This window comes from Xiphophorus maculatus, chromosome 6 (assembly GCF_002775205.1).
Source record: "Xiphophorus maculatus strain JP 163 A chromosome 6, X_maculatus-5.0-male, whole genome shotgun sequence".
Taxonomy (NCBI): domain Eukaryota; kingdom Metazoa; phylum Chordata; class Actinopteri; order Cyprinodontiformes; family Poeciliidae; genus Xiphophorus; species Xiphophorus maculatus.
The window spans coordinates 28,922,720-28,941,744 of NC_036448.1; the positions used below are offsets into that span (position 1 = coordinate 28,922,720).

At 35.9% G+C, this 19,025-nt stretch overlaps 2 protein-coding genes across 2 annotated transcripts; one reads left to right on the plus strand and one right to left on the minus strand.

Annotated features, from left to right (window-relative positions):
- The first annotated feature begins 321 nt into the window (after positions 1-321).
- Positions 322-5,396, plus strand: LOC111608857 (immunoglobulin lambda-1 light chain-like). Its single transcript, XM_023335258.1, has 4 exons — positions 322-340; positions 1,030-1,137; positions 3,685-3,999; positions 4,607-5,396. Exons 1-4 carry the CDS (start codon positions 322-324, stop codon positions 4,762-4,764), a joined length of 600 nt encoding a protein of 199 aa, XP_023191026.1. The 3' UTR covers positions 4,765-5,396.
- A 4,071-nt stretch (positions 5,397-9,467) lies between these two features.
- Positions 9,468-18,565, minus strand: LOC111608858. The gene is made up of 6 exons (XM_023335259.1): positions 18,363-18,565; positions 17,937-18,270; positions 13,931-13,971; positions 11,206-11,505; positions 10,156-10,224; positions 9,468-10,061 (listed from the first exon to the last, which is right to left on the minus strand). Exons 1-6 carry the CDS (start codon positions 18,535-18,537, stop codon positions 9,928-9,930), a joined length of 1,053 nt encoding a protein of 350 aa, XP_023191027.1. The 5' UTR covers positions 18,538-18,565; the 3' UTR covers positions 9,468-9,927.
- Positions 18,566-19,025: the final 460 nt, after the last annotated feature.

Genomic DNA, 19,025 nt, shown 5'->3' on the forward strand with positions numbered 1-19,025 from the left:
GAGACTCTTGTTATTGATGTGATTGTTATGGATTTTATATCTTATGTTTCATTTATTAGGCAGGAATCAGATAAAAAAAAAGCATCTAAATAGTAAGAAATTTGACTTCACATTATGAAACTGGTGTCTGTCTCTTTAAGAAACTCCATCAGCAGTACTTCTCCATGATGCCATTTACAACCATCCTTAGGATTGTTGTACTTTGTTTGATAAACAGACTCAGAGCTCCAGCAGCTGTTTGCTGCTGCCGCTAGTCTGATGGAGCCGACTTTAAGATGCTAAGCAGTTTGACAAATCAATATCTTTGATCATTATTTATCGATGATCTCTGAAGGTCCAGGTGAAGACCAGGGAGAGACTTTTATAAAACTTTGTGATGTTTTTACTCCATGTTGGTTTTGGTGAATCACCTTCTGAAGCGAAACGTTAAATATTTACAGAACGTTTTCTAACAGTCTCATAACTTTAAACATTTTTTAACATGAAGTGAAATAATCTGTTAGTGGAACTAAGACTGTTTCATAAATATTAACAAACTATTTACTTAAAACAAGTTCCTATTTCTTGCTGAAAAGCTGCGTAAACGTCTATGTTAGTTTTGTCTCAGTTAAAGTGTATTAATGTGATAGAAACTAGAACAAAATTACTTGGTAGGATTTTGTGTTTTTGAAGTGAAGGAAATTAAAACCAAACTAATGTTGATGCAAAACAATAAAACTCATTTGGTCTAAAACCATCTTAGAACCGGACACCACGGGTCAGGAGGCCAAGAAACCACAACAATGTGGAAAGTAAGAGAATCTAGAAATGTGTTAAAAAGTGACTTTTGACTGAATCTTTGAAACTTTGTTCTCTATGAGCAGCAACGTTTCTATCTGCTCCAGTTCATGGAAAAGCTTCACATGTGCTAGAAAACATTTTTACCTGTTTTACCTGAGATGGTGAAGTTTGGAGAAAGTCATCCTTGGCCACACCCAGCCCCCCAAACACGCAACCCTTAAGGAAACCGGCTCCTTGCTCACGCTGCAGACGCTGAGGTTTTTGTATCAGAGGGTTTCGCTGTGGAAGGATCAGGAGGATCTAACGAGTCCAACAAGTACCTCATCTTTGGGACAGGAACAAAACTTTATGTAACAGGTCAGAAAAACATTTCATTATTAATCTGCTGTTTAACTGAGATGCAGAAATCCTGTATTTGTGTTTTCAGCTCTGAATGTTTTCAGGTCTGACAGAAATATTTTATGATCTGAATCGAGGTGAAAGTCAGCAGTAAAAACCTGAATCCTCCTTCCTAAAGCAACAGAAACCATTAAAAAAACTAAAAGTTTGGTAAAGTTTGTTATTTTCTGGTTTCTGTTCCGTCGCCTGTTTCCTGGAAAAAACACAGAAAAATTCTGAGAACGACGGAAAGTTTTTCTGCTCCGTTCTTCAGTTAACGAGAGTAAAAAACATTTACATTTAATCACAGATGATCTGAAGACGTTACCACGGTCTAATTTCAACATATTTATGTTGAAATGTTGGATTATATCTCCTTCATATTTTAGAGTCACATCAACGTTTTTGAGTTTCTAGGAAACGTCTAAATAATCATAACTTCATCTGAATGTCTGGAGTCCAAACATTTTGCATTCGGGGCCAAAAATGCAAAGTTGGAAGTTTTAATAAAATAAAAAAAATAAAATGATCTTTTTTATTATTATTTCACCTGCACAAGAAAAAAACACAACATTTAATAAAACAAGCAATTTCTGTGATTTCTGGAGAAAATGAATCTGTAAATGATGGCAGATCTGAAACCTAATTTTTTTTTAGATTTTTTTATTTTTTTGTTGTTTTGTTTGTGGTTTTTCAAAACAAAACAAGATTATTGAAACAACCTGTTTCAATAATAACAGGTTATGCTCCGTGTTGCATTTCATCACCAGGCTGAACTGATGATTACATCAAACCTGATCTTTAGTAAAAGTCTTTGGTTCTGTTTAAATTAAATTCAAAGTAAAATCATGTCTGATAGAATATTAATACTTTGTGTTGGGCTTTAAATGTTTTATTTTAAGGTTTTAATTGTCTTTTTAAAATTCCTCAGTCAGTGAATTCTGCTCCGAAACATTTTCATTTTTTTAAAATGTGAATCTGCATCAAACCAAATGAATTATTCTGTGACCGAGATCCGACACGAATCAGCCCCAGACGGCCCCGGCGCCGCGCGTTGGACAGCCCCATCCGCACGCTGACAATAAGACTAAAACATTTCATTAGATTCATAAGCATGTATGATGTAAATATATCTACAGTTGTAATTTTCTAAATATTTATAACAGAGACAAATTTTTAAATTTGAAGTTAAAATGAAATTGAAATAAAAGCACAGCAGAAAACCAGCAGCTGGTTTATAACATACATGTTCAATTTACCGCCAGAATTTTGTAAAGTGTAAAATTACAACTTTCATTACTAAACATATAAACTTTATTCTTATAATATATATAAAAATATATCTGTAAATTTTGCATCAACTTTAAAACTGAAATTACATCAAATTAAATTTTGTTTTTTCCAAATAGTTTGATATTTTATTCTTGTAAATTTACTGAAGTTTGTTAATGATAAAAAAAACAAAACAAAACAAACAAAAAAAATTTAAAATCAATTTTAAGTTTCTATTATTTCTTTGCATAATAAAACAAAGTTCATGTGTGGGAACTTATAAAACTTATTAAATTCATTTTTGTTAATATTTATATCTATATTGCAACACTTTATATTACAGACCAGATCTTTCAAGTTACACATTAATCATATTTTATATATTATATATTATTATATATATTATATTAATTATTCATATTAGTGAAATGGTATGCAGACAGGTGTTTTTATATCTTCATTTTGTCTTTATTCTCACTGAAATATTTAAACTGAAACAAGATTATGGACATGCTGAAATTAAAATTAACATTAAAATTAATTCAACGAAATATAAAACAATCTATTAATTCGGAAATTTAAAATATATACTTTTAAAAACTTGTAAAAACATTTATAGTGATTTAAAATATATTTTTCATATCTATGTTGGAATATAGATGTAGAAAATATTTCATTAATATTAATTATTTATTCTGTTTGTAGAAGTTTTCTAGTTCTGGTTAAGAAAAAAATAATTTGTCGCTTAATGATTAAAATCTCTAAAATATATTCTGCCACACAACAATAAAACCTTTTTTATCACATTAATAATAATAATCATATATGATTATAATAATAATAATAATAATAATAATAATAATAATAATAATAATAATAATAATAATAATAATAATAATAATAATAACTATTATGATTAGAATGCAAAGTATTCACGGATTGTTGCTGTTGGATGTTATATGAAGCCTTTTTTACATAAATATATATTTTTAAGGATTTTAGTGACAGATAATTAAAATCATGAGTTTTGTTGATTATTGATTATTGATCGGTTCTGTTGAACCGTTTGTGGTTTTTCATCACATCTTATAAACTCTGGACTGGAAAATCCTTCAAGAATTTAATTACTTGAAATTTATTTTAAATTTCTTGTTTTGTTTCTTTCCAACTTTTTTTCAGTTAAATTCCTTCCTTTGTTTTGGTGACGAATGTTCATATTTTTATTGAAATGTTTTTTCTCCTGTGAACCTTCAGAGGTCAGAAAGCAGGAACCTGAGGTGAGCCTGTACTCCGCGGCTCCGGACCGGAAGGAGCCGCGGCTGGACCGGAAGGAGCCGCTGCTATGCGTCGCTTCAGGAATGTTTCCGCCTGTGATCCGGTTCACCTGGAAAAGGAAGAAGGAGGACGGGAAGGAGGAGGTTCTTCCTGCTGGAGCGGAGCAGCTGGAGCTCAGCGAGTCGGGTCGGTTCTCCTCCATCAGGATGGTGGATCCGGATCCTCAGCACATCTACGAGTACCGCTGCTCCGTCCAACATGAAGGGGGCGCTAAAGAGTCTCCCTCAAAAACAGGTAAAGCGGCTCAGAGATCCGGTTGGATTCAGCTGTAAGTTACTGAAGAGGCAGAAACCCAGAAAATTTACTACACCTACAGTAGAAAGTATCTGTCCAAATATTTACCAAGTATTTGGTAAAAAGTACTGAGGAACTGATGATCAAACATTTAATATTAATAATTACATCATCAGATGGACCAAATCATAACGTTAGATGGAATTTTTGGTATTTTAAGGATGAAAATGGATGAAAATGGCAATTATTCATATACGTAACAAAAAATAACAAAATTAGGCAAAATGTTTTTTCCTACATCAGTTTATTTAAAATTAATAATAATACATTACTTTAATACAAACTTTAACAAAAGCTGCAGGCGTGTGTCGGTGAATTTCTGGTTAAAACATGTTTATTTTCATCCAGATGGCAGAAAATCCAGAAATTTTACTCCAGTAAGAAGAAATACTGGATAATAAAATAACTCAAGTAAAAGCAAAAAGTGCAGCTTGATTAAAATACTTTTGTTTGTTTCACATAGTTACTCAGGTAAACGTAACAGAGCGGCTCTGGTTCCTTCAGCAGCTGATGTTCTAATGTTCTATTGTTCTAATGTTCCTCTCAGTTCTCCCCCGCCCGCCCGGCCCTCCACCCCCCACCAGGTCTCTGGGCTTCAGCCAGCAGCTCGTCTTCCTCATCTACTCGCTGCTCATCGCCAAGAATCTGCTCTACTTCTGCAGCCTCTTCCTGATCAGCGTCTGTGGAACCAGCAGAGCTGAGTGATGGTTCCCAGTTTGTCCTGGAAACCAGCAGAGCTGAATGATGGTTCCCAGTTTGTCCTGGAAACCAGCAGAGCTGAGTGATGGTTCCCAGTTTGTCCTGGAAACCAGCAGAGCTGAATGATGGTTCCCAGTTTGTCCTGGAAACCAGCAGAGCTGAGTGATGGTTCCCAGTTTGTCCTGGAAACCAGCAGAGCTGAATGATGGTTCCCAGTTTGTCCTGGAAACCAGCAGAGCTGAATGATGGTTCCCAGTTTGTCCTGGAAGCTTCCAGACATGAATGTAAAACTTTCTGTTCAAACTGGATCATAAATATGAAAACGGTTCTACATGCTGCATTTCTATACGGTTCATCCAACAGGAGATAAAAACGTCATTAATCATTTTAGGAATGTGAAAATATTTTTTTATCTTTTGAATGAAAAATTACATAAATCTGCTTTGTTTACATTTAATGTTTTTATTGCAAATAATTTCTTTCATTTTATTCTTTACTCAGTTTATGAATGTTTTTTTTTCTGCCAGCTGAAAATCTTTTAACCTGAATTAAATCTGAATATTTTTTCTTTATTAGTCTGAATGTAAAGTGATTTTCTATATCCCATAAATCTGGTGAAATAAAATGTAATTAATAAAGAATTTGTTTCAACTTATTCTGCTTCATTTCACTGAGATTTTTATTGTAATTTATGATTGTTGTAGTTTAATATGAAGATGTTGGGCATTATCCAAATTAATAAATAAAACAAGAATAAAAAGTGTTATTAAATATAATCATAAAATGTTTTAACATGTATAGAAAAACAAAACAGATTGATGTAAATTAGTGATAATAATTAATAATAATAATGAGACAGTCTGAATAAATGCAATCATATAATTTATTGCTATAATTTAATATTTTAAATTCATTTATTATCCTCTAATTTAAATTAAAAACAATCAAATTTACTTTTGAATCTAAATAATAAATAATAAACTCTGATCTTTAATTACTGAGCAGCTGAAGATTCACAAATGATTCTGTGAAAAAGAAAATACAGAAAAATGCTTTGAATTTGGAGACAAGAATTAAAAAACAATAAACAGAATAAAATATAAAGATACAGATTTTTACAGATGAATGCAGCTGAGCAGGACGAGGTTTGGACAGTTGGATCAGATCAGCGATAATCTCCTGCTGGGTTTGATCGTCATCAGCTGCTGTGGTCCTGCAGCTGTGTGGGTTTGTGCTCTGCAGCCTCCACACCGTTAGCTGTGGCTTCTCACCTTAATAACACAATGACAGTTACAAGCATCGACTGAAACAATCGTTCAGGAAGCACCTGTTTCTTCATCTGAGAGAGAAACAGCTCAGAGCTGAACTCACAGCTCAGCAATCAGCTCTGATCACAGTGAATCACATCAGTCTGTTCAATGGCTCAAATACATTCTAATAATTATCAGTAAAGACTGAAACACCAACAGCTGAATCTAAACTCTGATCAGTTTTTCTGTGTTTCTGTTGATGCAGCAGGAAGATTTCAGCTCACAGGAACAAACAAAGCAGCAACAAAACCACCGAGACAGAAACTCAAACCACTGAGACAAACATTCACCTTGTTCTGTTCCTGTGACCAGGCGGCCATGTTGGTTCTGATCCGGTCTGATCGATCAGAGGAGTCTGGACGTCTCCATCACAGCTGACCTTCTAACTGGTTTGGTCTCTGAGGACCAGCTCTGCACTGGTTTCCATCAGGCTGATCACACAAACTGCTGGCAGCTTTACAGCGGAGTCCCTCAGGGCCGAGTGCTCGGTCCTGTTACCATGGCAACCCCCAGTACCAGCACCGATCCTCTGATGACTCTTTCTGGGTCTCATCAGAACCATCTCCTGTCATTCAGAACCAGATGGATCTTGACCTCCTGGGCCTGAACCCGGGTCAGACAGAGGTTCTGTTGGACCTGAACCCGGGTCAGACTGAGGTTCTGTTGGACCTGATTGTTGTTCTAACACCTTAAACCACAAACCAACTAAAAGCTCTCAGATGGAAACTTGATGATTCTGATCCACTTCCACCAGAACATTCTGGTTCTGGTACCAGTTCTGGTTCTGGCTGCGACTTGTTACAAAACTTCATTAAGTTTCTGTTAATCATTTAAATTCTTTTATGACATTTATGTGACCTTTTATATTTTAAAAACATTTGTAAGTATCTGAGACTAAAATACTTTAACTTTAAATTTTCTGATGACGTCAGAAGATTTAAATATCAATATTTCAGTCTACATGGTGAACAGCGCCCTCTGCTGCCACAGTATGATGATGGTCATAAGATTTTATAATCCTGTTCAGATGTGTTTCTAGTTTTATGTCACATCTTTCTTTAGTTTCTGGTTCTGGTTATAAATTCCATCATTTTTATTGTAAAATCTTCAGAATAATTCACTCCATGCCATAAAGGTTTAATTTAGCACTTTAGCTATTTGTTATAATTTGATTTATTGGTAGGAAAGCTCAGTTTAGAGCATTTTTTAATCTGTCTCTTCTGAACAATCCATGGTCTGAATCTGGAAAAATAAACTAAAAAGAAATAAAACATTTTCTATGATCTGCTGGCGTCCTTATGTTGAGTAAAACATTTTGTATTTATATATTTCAACAGTCAGAAGTTCATCAGGTTGAGCTGAAGTTTAAACTTTAAAATTAGGAGGAAATTATTTATCTGAAAGATGCTGTAAGGAGTGAAACTCCTGGGATTTGAACTAACAACCTTCTCTCAGGTCTTCCGCCCCCTGCTGGACTGGAGGGGAACAGCAGAATGGAACCAGAACATCCTCCGAACCAGACCAGAACTTTCTAAAGTCATTAATGGAGCAGATTTTAACAAGAATATTTCATACAGTAAAAATGATTTTCAGTCTTTCTACTCATCTGTGTTACACTATAATAATACCTGAGGAAACGTGAGTCAGCTTTTAGTTCCACCTTTAATTCTCCCTGTTTATCTGTGTCTTTACTTATAATTAATGTTTCTATATTTACATGATTAGATTAGATTAGATTAGATTAGATTAGATTAGATTAGATTAGATAGCATTTATTGTCATTGAACAGGATTCAACGAAATTTCTATTGCAACTCCTGTGCCAAAAAGTTATGTTACTACAGTTAAACATGATTCACATTCATTCATCCTGAAACTGCTTTGAATATTTTCTCCACTGAATGTAAATCAGAAGCAGCACAACAGCGCCACCTTCAGGTTGTTACCTACAATACAATCACTGATGGTTTATCTTAGTATAAAAACTAACTGCATACATGTAATGAATATGTAGTGAACGGTCAAATAAATCCAGCATAAAAACAGACGTAGAATAATAATAATAATAATAATAATAATAATAATAATAATAATAATAATAATAATAATAATTAAAGCCACAGGCTGGTTAAATGTTCCAGATGGTTTGTTTGTTTGTCGGTTTGGTTTGTTGGTTTGCAGCTGCAGCATTTCTGACAAAAGATCAAATTCATTTATTTTTATGAAAACCTGTTGGTTTAATAACAACATGATTATTCTAATTAATGTACTGAGGATTTAAGATGCTTGTAATGATAAATACTAAACTAAAATTATTTTACTTTGAGTTTAATGGATAAAAACAGAATATCAACCAAATATCTTGAGCCACACTGACTTGTTCTTGGTGAAAATAAATATTTGATCAAAACATGAATTCTGATTTGCTATAGATTGTTTCCTTTTGTAATCATTTAATCTAAATCTGGAGATTCACTGACTTTGATATGATTTGTTAGAAAACCATCCATAACTCATCTTCTGATGGAGAGAAGATTCTTGGTGTATCAGGATATTTACTGGCCTTTCAGTGGATCTGCATGATGAAGTTCATTGTATCAAAGCGAATCATTCTGGATCAAGTTGATGTGAATCCATTTCAGTTCAAACAGGTCCGTTTGTCCTGCTGACTGAATCTGTTCCTCCATGAAGCTTTGAGGATCCAAACTGACATTTTATATTTTCTGGACATTTTGAAAAACATCCCCAGCAGCTTCACCTTCATGCTGAAGCTGGTTAACTGGTGCAGAGCAGACCTGGTCACATGTTCATTAGAGCCTGACTGATGTGATTCACTGTGATCAGAGCTGATTGCTGAGCTGTGAGTTCAGCTCTGAGCTGTTTCTCTCTCAGATGAAGAAACAGGTGCTTCCTGAACGATTGTTTCAGTCGATGCTTGTAACTGTCATTGTGTTATTAAGGTGAGAAGCCACAGCTAACGGTGTGGAGGCTGCAGAGCACAAACCCACACAGCTGCAGGAACCAAGTCTGATTGGCTGCCAGCAGTTTGGTCGGTTCTAATAACCACTGAGAACAGATTCATATCTGCTGCTCTACAAACTCATCATCTGCTCCGTCTCTGCGGTTTGGTTCTGCTTCCTGGAAACATTTTCATTGTGTTTATTTAGATCAACATCAGAGCTGATAGACGGTAAAGTGAATCATCTCGGTCCAGTTAGACGACCTCCTTTAATTCTCACTGATCTGCTGCTGATGAAATATTTCATGGCTCCTGATGAACTCAGGAGCCTCATGGAGCCACATTCACACTTCAGGCCCGACTCATCAAACCTCTGGACGTTTCAGCAGCTGGAGCTTCACAGGAAACATTTAGTAGAAAATAGAAAACAGATTTATTCTTTCAGCGTCGCAGGATTTATTCAGAGCAAAAACAAAATGCATATTTAATCAATTACTGTAGATAAAACATTTGGACAAAATCAGAGTTTTTAAATCTTTACAACACAAATTTGACAGAAACAATTTTAAACAAACATGAATAGAAATGTTTTCTCAAAGCTTATTATTTCTTCTTCATGAGTCAGTTTCAGCATAAATGTTTAGAATAATAATAACATATTTTTTAAAAACTAAACTTTTATATAAGTCAATGATGTTAAATCTGCTGGAACTGATTTAGTTTCCTTCACAGCAGATCGTTCTGATGTCTGATTGGCTGAGAATATCTGACTTTATTAAAGCAAAGAAGCTGCAGAACTAATTAAAATGAAGCTAAAGTTGAATAAATGATTTTCAGAGATTAATAATAAAATCCTGAGTTCATGCAGCCTGGCAGGAGAAGCAGCAGCAGCAGCAGAGATTCATCTGGGGGCCGGGCCCTTGTTCCTGAGGACCATCAGCAGAGAGAGGCCACAGCAGTACACCAGACTCTTCACTATCAGCACTGAGTAGAGCAGGCAGAGCAGCTTCACCCGGCACTGAGACTGGAAGGACACTGACAGACACACAGACACAGAGACCTGATCAATCTGCACATCCAGCTCCTGCTGAGCTGCAGCTCATCTGGGTTTGTCAGCAGCTGATCTTACAGGCGTGTTGCTGCAGTTCTGCCTGGTCTGGTTTCTGTGGAGGACAGGAAGCTGCTGCAGCTGGAAGCTCTGGAGCAGAAAAGGAGGAAAAGTTTGGAGAGAAACAGAGAAATGTCCGTCCTCTGCTGCTCTGCTGCCTGACAGCGACTCACATGAAGCTGAGGGAGTCGCTCACTGAGCAGCAGAGATTTAGATTTTATTCACATTTCATTATTTATCAGCTTTTAACAGATTGTATCAATATGGTGGGTGAAATAATAAAGTGTTATTATGCAGCTAAGTTTTATTAAAGAGTGATTATATTATCAGATCCATTCCTGCTGGCACCAGGCTCACTAGCGCCCCCACCAGGCTAACATTGGTGTTTTAATCTGTAACGTTGACAGAATAAAGAGTCTTTCATGGTCAGCATGTGAACACAGACTGAGGTCAGAGGTCACCAGAACTCTGGAACCACTTCCTGTCTTTACCGGTTTCCATGGCAACAGCTTCAGAGGATAAAATGACAAGTCATTGAAAATGTTAAAAAATACATTTAAACACTTTAATTAGGATAAAACAACTGAAGTTTCTATTTTTATAGTCTGTGTTTATGTATTATTAATAATGTTTTCCAATAAAATATTTATATGGTGATAATTTCAAACTTCCTGTCAACATTAAACATTTTCTAAAACTCGGTGGATGACTGGCGCCTCTCAGGTTTAGAGAGTTTTCTGCTGAAACTGTTAATATTCATCAGCTCTTGTGCTGCATTAATAATGAAGTTATTACTTTATTAATAATGAAGTTAGCTTCATGCTAACAGCTACTGTCTGTTAGCTTTATGCTGTTAGCTTCATGCTAACAGCTACTGCCTGCTAGCTTTATGCAGGTCTGCGCCGTTTCTATGTTCTAATGTTACGGATCAAATGTGATGCTCATGTTTATGTTTAGTTATTAATTATTGATTAGATTCTTCTTGTTTTATAAAGTAAATAACTGGTTATTTTCTGGACGCCTCTCTTGTTTTGGATCCTGTGAGGAGAAATAGCTACGCAGCTTCATCACCTTGTGTTGTAGGGGCCTCCACTGGGCCCCCCTCATGCTGCACAGAGCAGCGGTATCTAGATGTGCTGAGAAGATCCCGATCCACCAGTAAGATGGAGGCGGTGCGGTTCGGCTCTCTGAGCTCCAGCTGCTCTCCAGAGGTCAGATCTTTCTCTCCATCGTCCTCCAGTCTTTTCCAGGTGAACTTGACCTCAGGAGGAAACATGCCTGAGGCCAGACACAGCAGGAAGCCCCTCCTGCCCCGCCGGGCGCTGGATGCTGCTGGGTACACGCTCACCATGGGCTTCACTACCGGATCACCTGGAGGTTGGCAGCAGAAACAAGCAGACAGACACACATCCAGCCAGTCAGCAGCAGAAACTCTCATCACAGTTTAATACGTTATGTTAGAAACACTAAGAAACTTTTCCACATGATTCAGAGTTTAGACTCCAAGGATCAGCTGCTGCAGACGATCCAGAGATTCAACTGGAATCAGTTCATTACCAGAGAAACGACCAGAGTGGCTCTGATTGATTGTCTCATTTATTCTGTTTAAAAGCAACAGATTTTTATTAGAACTGAAAAATTATATGTTTTAAATCCGATTTTAAACTTTACAGAAATTAATCTGCTGGTTTAAGAGATTTTAACTGTTTATTTGTAATAATTCAGTTTATTTATTTATTTAGCTCCAATTCACACCAAATGAAGACACTTTATAAAAATATCATTTTAATTCCATCATATATATTCCAGTTGATCCTGGTTACCAACAGTTCAGTAAACTCCATTAATCATTCAAAGTAGATTAAACGTTTCTATGGAAACCGGCAGATCGATTGATTGTTTTATAGATTTATCAGCTCAGATGAAGTTTTTCAGTCAAACTGATTTAGTTTCCTCTACTTCCTGTCTTCACTCTGGGGCCCCGCAGGGCCCCATGTTGGGCTCCTGCTTTCCTCTTTGTTTCTCTTTGGTTCTAATTAAAGAAACTTTGGTTTCCTGCCACTCAGTCGTCACGGCGACGGCTCTCCGGCTCCTCGTCTGATTTATTGTTCATCTGACAGAAAGAAACTTTTTACATTTAAACGAGTTAAAAACCAAAATAATGTTTGATGGAAAATCTGAACTATTTCACAGTTTATCAGGCTGAACATTAAATAATATATAAAACTACAGATATTAAACAATTTAAATTATGATACATTTTATGCAAATTATTGGAAGAAACATTTTTATTTTAAATAATTAATATTAAATTAGTTGATTTTCTTGTCACACAGTAACACTAGTTCACTATAAAACTGTTTTCATATATATGATCAAATTTAAACAATTTCATTTTTAAATCTGTAAAGTTTTAGTTGAAATCTAAACTCATAGATTGATGCGACAAAATGTCAAATTTTATATCCAGCTGTAATAAATGTAATAAATATCTTCCACAATTTAACTATATTTACATTTGAACTTTGTAATAATTACAAATTATGTTTCTCATCTCCGAATAATTTATTTTATATTTAAAGAAAATGTAAATGACTGAATGTTGGTCATATTTTTAGTTGGTTTTCCATATTTATAAATAATACATTTAAACATTGGTAACATAAATGTTTCTTAAACATCTTTATGAAACTTTTGAGGTTTTTTAGGTAAAAAAACTTTTAAAAGTTTTCTGAACCTTCCTGTGAATATTTGTAAGATTTTCAATTCTTTACCAGATGAACATTTTTATCCACTTCAGAGATTTTAAAACGTTAAAGATGATAAACACAAAATATCTTTAACCTTCTAAATATTTTATAAAATAATAACTTTTCATTTTCACTTTAAGGAAACCACAGAGTTTTACTTCTTTATTAATGACAGAAACATTTTAAGTTGTAATTTAAAACAGCTGAAGGAAAATAAAAGTTCTTACCAGTTACAAACAGTTTGGTTCCAGAACCAAAGATCCAGTCCACAGTGAGACAGATCCATACAAAAACCCGTCTGATGCTTTTGGTCAGATTATTATTATTTTTTTTTTTTTTTTCTCTCTCAGCTTCATGTAACTCTGAGTTTTAGCAGTCAGTAAATATTGAAAGAATATTTTATAGTAATTATAATTTATAAACAACATTATCAGATATTGCAGTGTGAGAGTCACTGAGAGTTTTCACAAGTTATCCAACATTTAACAGTTTATTTAATAAAGTTGTTCAGAGTTTTTTCTAACATGTTTTTCATGAATTATTGACATTTTTATATTGAATTATCTTCTACAAAGAACCAAATTAGGAGAATATGGGCCTTGGGTTGCAGCCAGATTTGCTGCCCTATCCTCTAAGGAAAAATGATTTTATTTATTAAAATCATAGAATATTAATAGACATCAACAGGTTTTCCTACATCAGCAGGTTTGAACTGATTTAATATTTTTTCTACCCAATAACTCCATGTTGTTTCTAAATAAATCAACATAATTTTCAAATACTTAGATGTTGTTTATATCCACAAAATTCCTAAATATTAAAACTCACAGGGTTTGGGGCGATGAGTTTTATATGATAATGTTTAAAACACAAATTCATTAAAAACAGACAAGAAAAATCTGTGGCCCCAAAACATGTGAGCCCTGGGCTACTGCCACGATCCGCCTTTTATATAGTCGCTGTTTCTAGTAATAAAAATTACATTTAAATCCTGAAACAGCAAAAAGTGAGATTAAACAATAAAACCAGTAAATGTTGATTCTTACCAGTTACAAACAGTTTGGTTCCGGATCCAAAGAGAAATTCTCTACACAGTGAGAAACTCTGATACAAAAACCCATCAGCTGTTTTCTGCTTTTATTATCTCAGTTTTTTCTCTTTCAGCTTCATGTAACTCTGAGCTTTATCATTTAGTAAATGTATAAATAATATTTTACAATAATTAAACTTTTATCAACAATATTAGTAGATATTACAGAGTTAGAGTTACTGAGTGTGTTCAGATATTATTGTCTAATGTTTGTTAAAATACTAAATTTATTTTATAAAGTTGTCCTTGAACAAGTTTCTCATGAATCATTTATATTTTTATAATTAATTATCAACTAATGATAAAATCTAACATGTAAATCCTGAAGCAGCAGAAAGTGACTCTAAACCCATTCTAACTTCTCCAGTAAACCCAGTAAGTTTTGGTTCTTACCGGTTCCATCCAGTCTGGTTCCAGAACCAAAGATCCATTCATCCCACAGTGAGACAGACTGATACAAAAACCCATCAGCTGCTTTCTGCTTTTATCATATTACATTTTTCTCTGTTTGCTTCATGTAACTCTGAGTTTTAGTCCTAAATAAAATATTAAATTAAGTCTTTCAGTTATTAGACTTAATAATAAAATCCCAGCTTTAGAGTCAGAGAAAGAAAAGATAATCACCTCCAACAGCTGAAAAAAGACATTTAGCTGTTTGTGAATTTTACATCTGTTTTCATAAATGTCCACATTTTATAATACAACTTTCTACTAATGGAAACCAGTAAATGTTGGTTCTTACCAGTTACAAACAGTTTGGTTCCAGAACCAAAGATCCATTCATCCCACAGTGAGACAGACTGATACAAAAACCCATCAGCTGTTTTCTAGTTTTATTATCTCCGTGTTTCTCTGTCAGTTTCAAGTTTTATCAGTTAAAACTGCTACAACTGTCTAATTAATTACTGTAATTAGACAGTAATTACAGTCTAATTACTGTAAAAGACTATTTTACAATAATTAGACTTTTACAGAATATATTGCAGAGTTGCCATCATTCCTCCTCACAGTGAGACAAACTGATACAAAAACCTACCTTACATGTAAGTTTTAGTTTTAGTTTTTGATAAAAGATTAAAGTTTTTCAGAAATTAGTCTATTTATAACAACATCAAACATAATCTCCTCCAATAGTTACAGAAATGAGAACAAAGTTCAGCTTCTTATGAAATTTAAACCTGTTTCATAAAATTAATCATATTTCATTAATGCTTATCTCCACGGATGAAACCCAAAAATGTAAATCCTGAAGCAGCAGAAACACATTAAACCATTTTAACTTCTACAGTAAAACCAGTAAGTTTTGGTTCTTACTTGTAACATCCAGTCTGGCTCCAGAACCAAACGGTACCAGTATCCTCCACAGAAACCAGTCTGCTGCTGAACGGGTCGGCTGAGGGGAACCGGTCCAGATGATGCAGCAGGATCAGATTTCAGCTCCATGATGAGTTTCTCTGATGTTCACATCAACATGGCTGCTGAAGTTGCTGTGAGGTTCTGAGTGGATCCTTGGCAGAACCATCAGAAATGTGCTGTGAAGGTCCAAAGTAGGTCTGAAGGAAGCTCTGCAGACATCATGTCTGAAAGCTCCCATCTCTCCCAGTGGGTCTCCTGGTTTGTTGGGACGTCGTCTTGCTGAAAGTCTTCAGTGTTTCAGTCTGAGCTGCAGCTGCTGAGATCTCCTGAGATCATGAATGCAGCATGGAGGTCTGTGGTTTCCTGGAGGCTGATGGAGTCATGAAGCTCACACTGATCAGGTGGGATGGAGGCAGCAGAGGTCACGACCTTTGACCTGCTGTGAGTCTGCTGATGTTCTTTACAGGCAGCGGCGGCTCCAGAGTTTTATTTCTGCAGATGCTAAAGGGGAGCAAAGCATTTTACTGAGGTTCTACGACGGATCTTTTTCTCCTATAGTTATCAACAGACGCATTAATATTATTTTAATTAGACTGATTTACGTTTATTTGACGTCAGCATGAAGCTTTGAGCCGTTAGCCAGATGACTTCCAGATAATAAATGACATTGTTTAGGTTAAAACATATTTATGACAAAGGAGAAACCAAGTATTGACTCTTTGCAACTACGTCACTTAATCATTCGAAGCTCCATGTTGTAGATCAGAAGTGAGAATCTGAAGTATTGAACATGGTTACTGATGGTTACCTTCTCCATAATGTGATATTTCATATCTTTCTAATCATAGTTACTTATAAAATATATGAACGTTAATCTTCTTACCTTGTATAAAGTGTTTGCTGTAAATCCTCGGTTCCACCAACAGCTGCCAGTCATTATGATTGACGGCTGATATCATCTCATCTTTCCTGGTTAAAATAAAAAGACAAGTTTGGTTTTGACTCTTGTCTGTCGGTGCAGCAGCTTGTGAGCATTTTACTGTGAAATCAACTCAATAAAAGTGAGATTATGAACCACATGTAGGTATTTTGACAGGCTTTATACAGGAGAGCAGGTTTGGACATCCAGACAGTGACGTCATGTGCAAAGAGTCATATTGTCATATTTGGTTTTTATTTATTTACATTAACTTGTTTATTTAATTGGCTAATTAACCAGTACAGGACCTGATTCGACTGTCAATAAATGTTCTTATGATAAAAAATGTTATGTTTAAAACCGGTTACCTTCATACTGACTAACATTTGGTAGTTTGCTACGATAAACACTGTTAATATCGTCGAAGTCGGTTCATCTAGATAAAGGTTGTACACTTTCTGACAAATTGTGACCACCGATTGGTCAGTTGCTGACCAAAACCCTGCAATGATTGGAGGAGGATCGCTCCTCGTCTGCATGGGGGCGGAGCCGGCATCATGTCAATTGTTTCCTGGAAGTGATAATAAGTTCAAATCCTCTTGTGTTTTTAACTCTGTATATAATAATTTCTTTTATTTTGTGTCTTTTGATGAAAATGCAACAACAAATACTTATAAGTAATGTTAAATTAATAAAAATTAAATCTATATTTCCTGGTGGTGCTATGAGGAAGCTATGACTTTTCCATTGGAGCTTTATGGCGCCACCACTGTTTACAGGAAGAGGGGCCCTAAATCATTTTCTGCCTGAGGCCCCATACAACCTTGGACCGGCCCTGCATGATGAACATCTCTGCTGGATTGAAGAACAAACATGGAGATTTAATGAATGTGGATCTAGAGACAGAAAAGGTTTTTCTTGTTTGGGTTTTAATAATCGTCACAGAGTTGGTTTGGAGGAGAGGAGAGGAGAGGAGAGGAGAGGAGAGGAGAGGAGAGGAGAGGAGAGGAGAGGAGAGGAGAGGAGAGGAGAGGAGAGGAGAGGAGAGGAGAGGAGAGGAGAGGAGAGGAGAGGAGAGGAGAGGAGAGGAGAGGAGAGGAGAGGAGAGGAGAGGAGTACTGGTATACAGGTTTACTGTATAAAGTATAAGAATTATTAAATGTAGATTAAAATCAATTAGTTTTTTTGTACAACAGTTAAATTTAAAACTTTTAAAGTTGAGTAAACTTTTCACCAAGTTAAAGATTTTAAACTTCAAATGTTGGAAATGTTTCCAGAAGATTTAAAGATGAAAAACTTCAGATCATCCATGAAGAAAAACCAACATTTGTCCTGCTGGTGGCGCTAGAGAAACATCAGGATCTCAGCAGAATATCAGGTTCCTCTGAGAAACTGATGGACAAAATGCTGACCTGAGATCAGTTGAAGATTTAACCTCAGACTGATTAGTGTTTGTCAGGATGATGAAGACGCTGATCTCTTCAATCCAGTAACTCACAACATGAATTAAGATAATAAATGTTGAAATAAATATAATAAAATAATGAAACATTAAAGACTAAAACTCAGAGAGTCTCTGTGTGAGATGGAGGTGAAATCAGTGAACCTGGGCTGTGGTTTACTGCTCTCTATGTCACAAACTGACATCTGATCATCTGGAGGTTTTTGTTCAGGCTGAAGGAATCATTTCTCACTGTGGGAAGCAGAACCAGACGGACAGCCGCAGTAGTAGGAGGCTGAATGAATATCTGTAACATTTTGAATCTTCAACAAACAAATGTTGTCATTTCTCTCAGCTGAGAAATCATCTTGCTGAGGATGATTGAAAGGTTTTGATGGGCTACCACCACTGAAGATATAGAGAATAGCTCTGAATGTTTCTGTTTCTTTCTTCTGGTACCAGATTACAGAATAGCCTCCACACTGATCAGTTCCTCCACAGCTGAAGGAGACGCTCTGCCCGGTTCTCCTGGTCAGAGTTAAATGGTCCTGAACCAGGTGTGTTGCCATGGCAGCAAGCGCTGTAGAGACACAGACAGACAGGTGAAGGTTAGTGTGACAGTGTTTGTTCCAGGTGGGCTTTGTTGGCTCCTGATTGGCTGGAAACACTCACCTGAACCCAGCCAGCACAGAGCAGCAGCTGGGAGGAAAAGCATTGTGTGCAGTGGAGTTTCCTCTGGTGAACCTGGGGAGAAGTGGCGCTCTGATGCAGCTGAGGCCAAACAAGGACGAGCTGAGAGATCAGACCAGGGCCACGTGGTTTCTAGCAGAGGAACCAAAGCTCCCATCAGCCCCTGCAGCCCACAGAGAAGAGGAGGCTGCTGATTGGACCATCAGAGGAAGATGCTGATTGGATAATCAGAGGAAGATTATGTTACATTCAGCGGCTGAACTGGAATCTGATGGATAAAATCAACCAGCAGGTGGCGCTGTTGGGTTAGATTAGACGTTAGCGACACTGAAATGTTTCTGATTCAGATTTTTATTGACAGTTTCCAGTCTGACCATCACAGCCACACCATTAAACAGACTGGGAACAACCTGCAGGTGGCGCTGTTGCTTTGCTTTAACTCCAGAGTCTCTGCAGAGATCAGAGTGAAATGAGTTCAGGAGGTTCAGGTTACTATTGTTACCTCTGTGGTCCAGTCAAAGTTTCATTGATGCTGCTTCCTGATGCTGACATTATGAGATCCGTTGGGACATGAAGGAAAGAAGCTGTTATTTTCACATGTTGATGAAATTTAAACCAAATTTTTGATGAAATTTAAATAAATCT